This window comes from Accipiter gentilis, chromosome 4 (assembly GCF_929443795.1).
Source record: "Accipiter gentilis chromosome 4, bAccGen1.1, whole genome shotgun sequence".
Classification (NCBI taxonomy): Eukaryota; Metazoa; Chordata; class Aves; order Accipitriformes; family Accipitridae; genus Astur; species Astur gentilis.
The window spans coordinates 20,391,911-20,404,652 of NC_064883.1; the positions used below are offsets into that span (position 1 = coordinate 20,391,911).

At 46.4% G+C, this 12,742-nt stretch overlaps 1 protein-coding gene across 1 annotated transcript; it reads right to left on the reverse strand.

Annotated features, from left to right (window-relative positions):
• Nucleotides 1-383: 383 nt before the first annotated feature.
• ASB4 (ankyrin repeat and SOCS box containing 4) lies at nt 384-10,837 on the reverse strand. The gene is made up of 5 exons (XM_049798844.1): nt 10,624-10,837; nt 6,732-7,031; nt 3,982-4,472; nt 2,228-2,341; nt 384-572 (listed from the first exon to the last, which is right to left on the reverse strand). The coding sequence occupies exons 1-5, from the start codon at nt 10,835-10,837 to the stop codon at nt 384-386; spliced, it is 1,308 nt and encodes a 435-aa protein (XP_049654801.1).
• Between the last annotated feature and the right edge of the window lie 1,905 nt (nt 10,838-12,742).

Consider the following 12,742-nt stretch of genomic DNA (forward strand, 5'->3'; position numbering starts at 1 on the left):
ATTACAGTGAAACAGTATCAAAGGTTGTTCAGATTGAATCTAATGCTATCTAGCAGGCAGTGGAATAAATACCAAAGGAAGCAGCAGCATCCTTTAAGCTAGGCTGAACAAAGCATGGAAGTACAAGCTCCTGTGTTTGTTCGGAGCGGGGGGCCTTTCCAGCCCTGCCTCCCCCAGCACAACCCGCAGCCTGCGGCTGTGATTCTTCAGTGCGGGGAGAGACAGCGGCTCGGAGGAGAGCCAGTAAACCCCAGCCCAGCTTCAGGCTGGCCTGCCACTGTACGAAAGCGAAGGGCTGTGTCAGGGTTGTGCCTGGATCTCCAGCACCGCGCCGAGGTGTGTGGATCCAGGGAGGGAGAAGCCGGTACCCACTCCGGTGTGGCTCAGTAGAGGATTCCTTCTGGTTCCAGCAGCAAGTACTTCTTCATGGACAGGGGGATGGAGAGCAAGGGGACTCCTCGGTGACACCTTTCTGACAATATCGCCCGAATAGCACATCTGCATAAATGCATGAGTGACCGTGGTGAATTGCTGCACACAGTGAACAAAGAGTCATAGAAATCCTGGTGCCGCTGTAAAAAAAACACAAGTGGGTTTTAGGAAAAGACGGCTTTTTCCTGCCCTCCCTTTCCCCTACCCACACGCAGCCCCTGGCAGAACAGGGTAAAAAACACAGCCAGCCCCCCTGTCCCTTGGAGGCTCATCAAGCACCGGGGACTTGGTTTAGCCAAAAGCCTGCACAAAATCCTTACGCTTGCCTCAAATATTTAGTGTTAAGTTAAAGGCCATGATGAAATCTTTAGGTTTGGTATGTCTTTTATCCAAGAGTTTGAGGTGGGGCTTCCTCTGTGGTGTTAGTCCCGATCTGAACAGACGCTGCAGCCAGCTCAGGGGCAGCGCACGCAGACGAGTTAATCCTCTAAACCTCACCACAGGGCAGTGAGGCAGCATAATGCCAGCGTTACCAGTGAGTTTGCTGGGGCTGCAAACGGCAAAGCACCTTTGGGCTCACTCATCGCCCCAGGGGCCTTTTAGAATAAATAAAATTGCATCCCCACAAGAAGAAAAGTGCAGATGCTCACAAATGATGTTGAAATAAAAGAAGCAAATGGCAAATATGTGCAACTGTGTGTGACTTGGCCTTATTTTATAATCTTGCTACTTGACAGATCTGGTTACGCATATTTTCGGGTACACAATATGTATGGAAAAGTACGGATTTGTGTCAACAAAAGATTTGCTTCAATTTCATGTCAAATTCAGCAAATAGCTTTGACAACAAAAATGAAAATCTCAACAAAGAAATAGAGCAACTGTGGACTTTTCCAAATAAGAATGTTCCAATATTTCAGATCAAGATTTTTGTTTGAAGAAAAATTATTATTATTAATTATTGTTATTAAGGTGAAAAAAGACCTTTACATTCTAATTTTGTGTTTACCCAGAATGATTTCTTTTAAATTTTTCTGAACAAATCTGACCCCCCAAAAGTCTCACAGTTCCCATGGCTATATAACTCTGCATTATAATATGGATGGAGTTCCCTAAACACCACTGATGATGTATAGAAGATATTGGTGCACTTAACTTCAGCACTGATTTGAAAATTTTGAAAAAGCCCGGTCTTAATAAAAGACTAGATTTAAACTGGAATATGGGGACTATGAGGATTTCTGAATTAAAGGGATAATTATGTCAAAGCATATAGTTTGTCACACAGCTTTGCCTTTTGACAATATCTTCTCCTCTTTGATCTCTTATTTTTCATTTAAATTCTCCCTTGTATTTGCATCTAACCAGTCCTCCTCACAGAAACCCAACCCATGCGACAGAAACTAGATACATAGTCATACTCATGTCAAATGGTACTTTTATAATATTAGCTGACTTAAAAAAATATATAAATATATGCATTGACAGATCTGAAGAAACACCAGTCACAGCCAGAACCTTTGCACTTGCTAAATGCAGGGAGAGCTGAGCTCCTACAGCACCCCTGACAGGGGGTGCTCCAAAGGATAATGTTGCAATGAAAACTTCTCAAAAAATGTGTCTTCTGTCAGTGAGTGATATGCTTTTGTCAAGTGAGTGGTATTAAATGGGGAAGTCCTAAATCCTCTGAGATGTTCTTCTCTTTCAAAAGCATTCTCACTTTTCTGGGGTCGGATATGGAGAATGCAAATAATGAGCTTGGATTTTACTTGGTTACAACTGATTAAGAGCTTACCTCAAAGACGTCATCAGGTATGGCTGCTTTCCACTTAGATGTTGACTTGATGTGTTTGTAGGTGTTGACAACAACCTCCACAGCTCTTGGGTGGGAATGACAGGCTTGTAGCACCTGCAGGCAAGATGCACAGAGACCATGAGTACCACCAAGAAGCTGGGGCTAGCCTGGACGCTTGGCACTGTGCAACGGCATACTGAGACGGACATAGCCAAAGAATTACGAGAGGATAAGGTCGGAGATGCAAAGGACACAAGCCCTGTCTACGCTATTCAGTGCAAGTACAGCAAGAAACCCCAGGCTAGCCCCCAGTGGAGCTGTGCACAGCCCAGTTTAACACCATACAGAAGTACTGGTTTAGATCTCCAGAGCAGTGTAACTTGCTGACTCGGTAGGCTTTATCACCCAAATCTGGAGATAACTTGCCTATAGCTGGGTTGAGTGACTCAACACCAGACAAAGGCATGCACAAAGTCCTTGCTCCAAGTGACGCAGCACAGGAACAGAAAAAATCCCATCACGTGAATCAAAAATGCATAATTACAGGAAAATTTAAAAGAAGACTGGGAGATAACACAGCTCAGAAGTAGGGCTTCCAAGCCACATGAGGCCCAAGACACAACTGCTCTGCCCAGTAACTTTAGCTCAGTAGGAAAAAACCCAAAGCCTATTGTCACTTGCACTCAGGGAATAACATTTTGCATTCACACCATACGATGCATAATTTTGTCCCACACAGTCTCCAGGTTTTCACAAACAAAACTGCAGAGCATCCTTCTGGGATAAATATCATCTTACGTATTTTACAGATGCCAAATGACAGTTTGGAAGGGAGGCCCTCTCCATGCAACAGGAGAAAGGCGGAGGCAGGAAGAGGAGACCCGCTAGACCCGCTCTAGGAAACTAAGTGTTGTTCTGTTACGGACAGGGCCAGCTCATCCTGGGCTCAAGAGGGCACAACCAAAAGATTGGCATTTTATTCAAAGGCTTCTGGTTGCTTGGATTGTTAAAACTTTACATATACAGTGGAGGAGCTGCAAAATGTTGCTCAGGGCACTGGATGAGAGAGAATAAGTCCTGACTACAGCAAGCTTACTTAGTTGTCTGATATAATAAGACTGTCAGCTACTTCTGTCAGTGCCTTGGGCTTTGCAGACATTTAGAAATTCTTTGGGAGGGATCCTGCAATTATTTTTCTTTTTTTTTTTTTTTCATCAACTATGAGCCCAGGCCTGGCATTTTCCCTTAATTTCTCACATTTCCTGGGAATGAGACAAAGCTTTATTGAGATCCATTTAATTTTGAATAGATTTTTAAAGGCCAGAAGTGACAAACTGAATCAACTGGTCTGACCTCCAATCTTTGGTAGGGGCCATGAAATAAGCATTTCGTATAACCCAGTTAAGCCAGGTTTGACAAAAGCACGTAGGTTTTCTGAAATGAGAAAGTGAATCAGCTCTGAAAAGTTAGGCTTGAGCCAGCATTTAGAGTTCAGGGTTTCAGGTTTGTTAAGAACAAAAATGGGATCTGGGTCTGATTTCTGGCATTAGCAACTGTAATTTCACTTCAGTCAAATGATATCACTCTTAACAATAGGTCACCTCACAAGGTTTTGGGCATTCTGGGCCCACAGTTTACAGGACTCCAACAAATCCAGATACCACTAAACCCTGAAGTTTCGATCTCTCACCCCATTCCTGTTCAAGACATCACCTCTCTCCATATAGGGATATATGTACAAAGCCATCCTTAACCTTGTGGAATTGCAGAGGATATATCCTAGCTGCTCCGTGATTCAGTAGCAGCTGGTAGCAGATGTCAGGCTGGGCAGCCGGCCGCACAGATGTCACTTTTATGATGTACTGTAGGGGTGCACAGCCGTTGACATCCATGACGTTCGCTTCTGCTCCTGCCTCCAGCAGCATGTGCAGCAGGACGTGATCACAGTTCCAGGCAGCTTTGTGGAGCGGGGATTTGAAATCCTCATCGCGAGTGTTCACTTCAGCTTTATAGTCTAAGAGCATCCGACAGATGAGGTGGTGATCCGGGCTGTATATCTGATCCTTATAGTGCAGGGCCCAATAGGCTGCACAGGCCAGGGGAGTCTCCATGTAGGCATTGAGAGCATCCACGTGCGCTCCTTGTTCCACGTAAAAGGCCACGAGCTCTGGGATACCTAAACGCGCAACGAGGTGCAGAGGAGTCTCCTCATCTTGGTTGTTTGTTTTTATGTTCACATTTGCTCCTGCCAAAGAAAGATGAGGGGTCAAAATGAAGGCAACGAAAAACCGGATTCGGACATCTCTCTGCTTGAGCCCTGCTACCCAAGGAGAAGGTGAGGCTGGAAACTGGCGCAAAAGACACACATGGAAATGCAAATAGCTAGGGACGTGGATTCTGCACTTCTCGAGCCTCCAGGAAACCCTTAGAAACTTCAGGTTCTTGGATCCAGCCTCAGATGTGATAGCTTGGCCCCAAGCTGGCAGAAGACCTTATCTGAGCTCTCCCTTTTGGAGCAGCACGCAGGTCCAAATCCCTGTGTAAAATGCTTTTTCCTAGAAATGAAGAACCGAAGGAAAAAGGAGAGCTTTACTCCTACTCCGGAGAACAGTTCTGCTCGGATCTGCAGCTCCTCATTAACTGCGACCCTGGAAGAAGGGCCATTTTATGATCGATCCAGAGAGGATATAAAAACCCCAGCGCCGAAGTCCCCGGCTGGGGGTCCGGATCCTGTTGCCAGGCTGCTGAGGGCACTGGTGCGACTGCTCCGTCTGCGCCGAGGGGCTGCCGCAGCTGAAGCAACAGCACCATCTGCTGGAGCAGACAAGCCGGGCCGCGGCGGGGGCGGCGGGGGGGCCCGACCCCCCACCCGGCCCCGGCCCCGGCCCCGGCCCCGCCACCGGCCCCGCCACCGGCCCCGGCCCCGGCCCCGGCCCGCCACCGGCGGGGCTCCCCAGCTCCTTGCCGGCTGCCTTCCCGCTTTCCAGCTACCGGCGATTCGCTCCGAAGAGATGCAAATGACCGCGGGAATTAGTACCGAACGCTGCGTGTTAAGGAAGAGGGGAAGGCTGGCGAGACCCCGTTCCCCAGAGCAAAGCAGTACCTGGGGTGTGACACCGCTCAGTGGAGGCGGCAGGGTGGGAGATGCATCCTGGACACTTTGGTGCGGGGACATTGACCGAAACCCTGGCTTCAGCTCTTGGGTGGTGCTGCTGTATGAACGTGCACGCCTGCCGCGTTTTGCTCCAGACCTGGCCTGTTTTGCCTGGAGTCTCCACATCTAGCTCATACGGAGATTCAAGTCCACCCAGTGCTTTGGGATGCAGGGTGGCTTGTAAAGTATTAGTATTCTGTTGCCGATGGGTGGGTGGAGAAAGCCTACAGAATGCGTCCTTCCATTTGCGTTCATCCTATGCTACATTTTAGAAGAGTACATTTGACTTTTAAGCTTTTCCATGGCAGCAAATTCAACTCCTGCTGTCAGGACTGTTTGCTTTGGGCAGGATACAACTGGCAGCATTTATTTTCCTTTCTACCAAACAAAATAATATGTATCTTTCCAGCAGAAGAAAAACGATGTGGTTATTCACTTGGGACTGCAGATTGCCTTGCCCACAAAGCATACTTGGGTTCTGCATCTCAGGAGAAGCCTTCAATAACAACACACGTTAAAACAAAACAACAAAAAAACAAAACAAAAAAAAAAAGCGATTGTATTTGCCATGGCACAGTGTGATAAAGAGGGGAATCTGTCTGTTTATAACTGAGGCCTTGAACTACCTTACTTTGCTGTACCTTTTATGTCTGTCTTTCACTGTCCCCTGAGTCAGCATCCTTCTGTTAAGGAAATAGCGTGTGACACCAATTTATTTATCCAGGAATTACATCTATTCATAACTTCATTTGTTACAGACGACCAGCAGCGTAACGTATCTTACTTTGGGAAAACAAAAATCTTAGCCTTTTTTATTTCCCCGGTCCCTGAATAGATGCAGGAGTTTGGCTGCTGATGAAGAGATGGTATGAAAAACTACATCCATTTTTTCTAGGCCAGGTCTCAAAAAAACAAGTGGTTGAAAGAATTTTACTGAGATCAAGGAAATTTGAACAAGAAAGGAGAGGGGTACACTTTCATGTGAAAACATCTCAACAGTAAACCTAGATGAAGGAGACGGAAAAATAGTAGAGAAATAGAAATGCCCTGATTCAGCGGAGCTGTTCTGCTGAGGGACTGGCCGGGCAGTGGGCTGGAGGCGCTGAAATGGGAAATGATCCTGGAGTAAGGGCCGGTGGCCAGGGAGAGGGAAGGACAGATGGGGTGAGGAATCAGAAAGGGAGAAACTTCCTCTGATCAAAGAGATGGGGAAAAGGAGACCGAGATGAAGTCATGGGTCAACTGTGGATGGAAGTGATAAATACAATGTACTTTGACAAACTGCCTCCTAAGAGAAACCACCACCACCTCTGGGCATACCACCAGAGATGCTCCAGAGCTTTACCTTACCTCTCCAAACCAGCTGCTGGGCACAAGGCATGGAGGTTCGTGTCGTACAGAAGTGCAAAGGCGCTTGTCCACTCATTGAAAAGCAGTTCAGCTTAGCTCCGTGGTTGCAGAGGATCTTGAGACACTCAACATTTGCCATTTCACACGCTACGTGGATTGCAGCTTTACCGTTGGGCCGGCAGTTGATTGTAGCTTTGTGATTGAGGAGGACCGAAAGACTCTCCAGATGTCCATACATGACAGCTAGATGAAGTCCAGTTGCCCAGGATATTTTTAATTTGTAGCTAGGCAGCCAGTACCCTGTACAAAGTGAAAATGTGTTACCATCCTTGGCAAAGACTTTCATTTGGACTATCCACCTACTGAGAAGAGTTGAGGGTGAAGGAAGGGTTGGAGTTTTGCTTTCATTTACTGCAATTTCAGCAGCTACAGCTTAGTGCACACAAAGTTCTCTCAAGTATAATTTCATTTGCATTACACACTTTTACTACATGTGCTGAATAGCCTGCCTTTTGGCGAGGTAATTCCCATGTAGATGTACTCTGAAGGCAGCTTTTGTTTTTCTTGTGACCTGTGTAGGCTAAATGAAAAAAAAAAAAAAAAAATGCTTAGAGCATTTGAAATGCCACCAGCTAAAAAATATGGTGGAAATGGGATCTTCAGCCTGCCAATAGCTGAACAAAGGTGGCATTGGAGTATGAAGGCAGCATTTACTGAGGCCAGTGACTCAACAGATAGCTCAGCCTCCTATTTCTGCGTGGGAGATGGCAGGATCTTGCATGTCAGGAGCTGGATTCAGACCTACAGTGATGCATTGCACATAGATGACCCCTGGCAATGTGGCTGCAGCTGTATCGCAGGTCGCCTGCCAACCACTGCCCCTGAGGAGCATGGAGCAAGGAGTTTGGATGCTGATGTAAATTAGGTTGAAGAGCCAAATAGAGGCAATGACACTTTAGCAGGAAATTTGGCTCCAGAATGTTTGGATTTTTCTCTGAAAATGTCACAATTATGGTGCAGGGTTTTTTTAATTACCAACAGGTGTAAGACCAAATAACACTTAAATATTTGTTCCCAAAATAGGACTACATGCTTAATGACTACACAGTCTAAGAAGTGATTACTATAATCATTTGTTTAAAAAAAGCAAAACACAATAATAATGTGCAGAAGGGCAAGAAAAGTCTAAAACTTCTTCTTTTCTCTTTCTTTTTAGATACAGCAGCTGCACCTTAGCTAGAAAGTGCATACAAAACTTTCTGGGTTTGATTTATCTATTTGTCCTTGGGCAAATGCCTGGTTGAATACTGTTACCATGTAAAAGATACAGAAAAAAATACTAAAGATGTATAATGAGGTCAAATTAATTCAGACCTCCATTTTAAAATCTCTACTTTTATATAGCTTTCAACCTTGATGTCATATAGATACAGTTTTTACAGTATTCATGTGTGTTGTATTAGACAGAAAGAAGAGGGAGAGGGAGGAAAGAGGTAGATAGAAACAAAGTGCTGGTGGCAGGAAGAAACATGGATTAAAGTTTTTCTTCCCTCCTAGTTAAATTGCAAGTATATTCTGAGATAGATGCCAGTAATGCAGTTCTTGTATTCCTCTGAAAAATGCTAGATTTTCACTGAAAGATTACAGATATAAAATGGACAGTCATGACAGCAACTGCAGCTCCTGCTCTGGCATGGCTGCAGTGACAAGTTCCTGACCAATATAAGCATTTATTACTACCAGCGTGTGAGATGTCAGGGGTGAGAAACTGTCTAGAGACCATGGCACCCACTCTAGGACGAAATTCTGGGGGACTACCAAACCCAGGCCCCAAGGAACACACGCCGCAAATGGCAACAGCAGGCAGCCCCGAGGCACCTGAGTGCCCAAGCGGGGTGACGGGCTCCTCTGCAGCCACTCAACCCTCTCTCAACCCGCTGACTATGCAGGCTAGGCTGCCAACTCCATTAAGACAACCTTTCCATCATATGTCCCCAAACCAGGCACAAAGAAGTAGGTGGGCTATATCCCAGAGTCTATGCATATAGCAGAGCAAGTTTCTTAAATCACCTCCCTGTCTGAATTCACATGCAGTATTCCCCCTTGTTACAGGCGAGCTGTGGAGCACTGCCGGCTTATCCCACATGGAGCTGGGCCTCACATTTATGGCCCGATGTGAGCCATAAATGATATGTAACAGCAGGAAAGTGATCCTTAAAAGCCAAGTTATCACTTTATATTGCCACGGTTTTCCCGCCTGAGACCACCGTTTATTTCCTTTGCCTGTGCTGCTGCAGGTGAGCTGTGCTCTGCCCTCTGCCCAAACCGGCGCGTGTCTCTGCACCCAGAGGGACAGGGACCAGGCACTGAGCGGGAAGCAGACATGGGCTCCATGGGAGGCCTCGTTCAGCTTGCCTGGCTTTTTGGGTGGAAACGTGAAAAAAACATGGCACACGCAAGGTCAGTGTCCTTGGGAGCTCTCAGCCTCTGGAAGAGAGGAAGAAAAGCCACTCTGTCACCTATGGCATCTCTTTCCTTCTTCATTGCTTAACGGCTGTGGCAAAGCTCAGGCTGTTTCTCAAGGAAATCCCCCTCTCATATCACAGTTATCTGGGATTCTGAATAAAAGTAGAATTTGCACAAGAGTTGAGAGAGTGCCTCCTGCCTTTTGGACACAGAAAGTGAATACGCTGCTGTGATTTAGGCCATAGGGTGCATTTACCTCTCTACTTTTTGGAGAAAGGAGAGACTTCTCCCACAGAGACAGGTTAATGCTTGCAGTCAAATGATCTACAATTAAAAATCTGTGCATTAATCCTGTAGTCTCAAACCACAACCAGAATGCATTTCAGCCTGCTCAGAACAGAGGAAAAGGTATTTTAAGATACATTCATCACTGTGTAGGTTAGTTCAGATACTGTCCCGAAGGGAAAGACATCATGACTGCATCATCCTCACCCTAATGAAATCAAAAGAACAGGAGCCAAACATTAAATGAGAGGTAAACACAGGAAAGGAGAAGAGGTAGGATGTTGTGCCTTCTTTATACCACAGAAAAAAAAATGCATTTGCTGTGCTGCTGAGACTGGAGATGTTTATCTCCACGTATTATTAACTTCTGGCAAAGTCTGATTATTACTCTTTTCTAGATACACATGAAGAGTCTGTTAGCAAGTAGGTCATGAAGAATGTTGATTTTAGCATAGAGCAAACTTGTTTTACTGCTTTAAGTTATAAGTTTTTGGAAATGCAGCCAGTGTCTGGCTGAGAACCAGTTTGGGTTTTCTGCACTCTGAAACAGATGTCTTTTCTGGTTGTGTTTTTCCAGATGATGTTTCTGTTTTGACAAACTAGCACATCCTCAGTTTCTGTCAGCTTGAAAAAAAATCCTCCTACCATCCAGCAACATCCAAGGTCTGCAGGATTTCCATAGCTCTCCTGAGCTAGGGAAAACGCACTGTGCTACCACCGTAAACTCAAAATGGAAGAGACTGAGTATTTTATGTTTCTAAATGGTCTGCATATGTGACTGGGTGCATGCAAGAAAGGTATATACCACACTTAGCCTGCATGTGTCTATTCTGGGCCTTGCACCCGAGTTCTCTGCGAGGAAATGGCAAAGGACCCCTCTTTCTGGACTCCCCTGAAGCTGCAGCGGCTGCCTCAGCAGCACGGAGGCTCAGGCTGGTCTCTGGCCTGCCCTCCACCAAGCCCGGTGGGTACAGCTGGTAAGCTCCCCTACTGCGGTGACTGCGGCCGTACATACCTACCGAGGCGTTACTGCCTATGAATCAGCTTACGCTGCAGCTTCAGAAGAGATAAAAGACCACAGTTTCTTGAAAAATCACTCAAACCTGTCTACTTCCTGGCTGGTGAATGCTGCCACATTTACCTTGTTTGTAGGATGCCAGAATCAGGTTTTCATCTTCCACTTCAAACACTGTGTCCACGTCTATTTTCTTTTGGCTCAAGAGCTCTTCCAGTGTTTCAAAGTCATTGGACTTCAGGGCTTCAAGAAAAGCCTTTTTCGCCAACTTTGCAGCTGCAGCTCGAGTAATTTTCCCCTCCGTATTCTCGCCCTCTTTGTGTGTCTCCTCGAGATCCATTTTCAAATGTATTTGTTTGTGCTGTGAAGAGGGGTACACTGAGGTCCCTATAGCACAGTTGCATGCTGAAGTTCCTGAAGACTAGAAGGTAATTTTATCACTCGGTCATGCTGATCTGCTTGTTCTATTTATATGAGGAGCATTTCAGGCATTGAAATGCCACTCTTAGATATCACCACACTCTTTTTATGAAAGCGAGGACAGACACACTAGCAATAACACCAAAATAAGAGTTATTTCCACAGGCTTTATCCACGTTAAGCTTCATTAACCACATGGTTACCCTCTGCTCCCGCCATACACGTACATTAAAAGACACTAGTCCCGGGTTTTGTTTCTCAGCTGGAGGAGTACTCACATCGCCTTTCATAGTTACCATTGCTGATTTATTGACTGCAGTGGGATGTGGTGCTCTGCCTGCAGATGCCTTTTAACTAGTGCATTTCAGGGGGAAAAAAAAAAAAAAAAAATCCCCAAGGCACTCTTCTGTGGGAGGTAGCTCACTCTTTCCCCAGGATAGCGTTCAGCATGTTGGTCCTGGTTTCATTCCTCCAGCCAGCAGGCAGGTCTCCACAAGAGCCCCCCACCACGCAGGTCTCACAGGATCCCTGATCTGTAAAGCCCCAAGGGAACATTGGAGCTGTTGATGGAGCCTGGTCTCCTGTATGCAGGATTTCCCTAGTTTGCTCAGGGGCCACAAGCAGTGCTCCCAGGAAGGAGAAATGCTGGGATGAGGGGGCTGCAGAGCTGTACAGCCATGTTATGGGCTGAGCTCACACACCGCAGGGGGCTTGCATGTGAATTAACTCACGTGCAAGCACAGGAGGCCACATGGGTCCATGGGCTCTTCTCTTTCCCCTGCTCATCCTTCATCTAAATTCAGACCCTCTCCCTCACCACCCCGTCACCCACCGAACGCTTCCTCCTTCCCCCCTTTTCCTTCTCCCTTTGCTGGCCCTGTCCCTGTGCTGACAGCAGTCTGCGATGACGCAAACCCACACGTGGCCAGCATGAGCTGCTGCCATGTATCCTGCAGTAGTGGTTCACGCGTGCACCCACTTGGGCTGCTGGATGAGACCATAGCTAGAAGGAGACTATCCACCCTTGATTTAAATCACCCAGAAAAGCGGGCACCACCACAACCACTAAGAAAACATTTTCATGTTTATCCTTCCTGGGAGTTCGGCTGGCTGCCCAGTGGGCTGACGGGGAAATGTGAGCCAGGGGATAGTGGGAGTCAGAGCAGCCTCTGTGCTCGTAGGCTTTCCAGGGGCCAGGCTCCTCAGGCAGCCCCATGAGGACCTGCAGGACCCCCGTCCGTGGGAATGCTCGCCAGCTCTCTCGTAGAGCCAATACTCAACAAAGGTGTTGCAGGACAGCATTTCATGGAGAACTGTGAAATTTTGTGAGTTCCTTCTACCTGTGTACTTTTGGACAAAGAATACTTCATAAGAACAACTTCCCTGAGGTACTGTACTTTGTAATAAACACAGTGGGAAGGAAAATGGCTTGCCCTGGTGCTATAGGTCCCAGGCAGCTCATGTGAGTCTTTCTAGGCTTTCTTAAGAGGAGGGTCAGCATCAGGCTCTCCATACCTTTACACTCCCTCCTGCACGACTGCCTCACTCTTACTCGGTTACTTTCAGTAGTGGATGACTCCACTTCATGCTTTAAAAAAAACCATTAATGCTCGTCTGGCGTGAGCAGGGGGACAAGATGTGAACTCCAGATCTTACGGGCTTCTTGTTACTTGTTCCTTTTTTTTTAAACCACTATATTCCTGAAAAGTCATGGATGCACAAAGCACTGATACATGGCTGCAGTCAATTGTTCACCTCAGCTACGATTTTCGTTTTGAAATGGACTAGCTTTTCATCTATCATCTTTCATAAATAGTATTAGATG

Bases quoted from the DNA above. Each gene is read 5' to 3' on its own strand.
- ASB4 (XM_049798844.1), bottom strand. From the start codon at position 10,837: ATGGATCTCGAGGAGACACACAAAGAGGGCGAGAATACGGAGGGGAAA. The intron at 7,032-10,623 runs GTAAATGTGGCA...CACTTTGTACAG, and splicing joins TCTGGCATCCTACAAACAAG to GGTACTGGCTGCCTAGCTAC. The intron at 4,473-6,731 runs GTAAGGTAAAGC...TTTCTTTGGCAG, and splicing joins CCAGCAGCTGGTTTGGAGAG to GAGCAAATGTGAACATAAAA.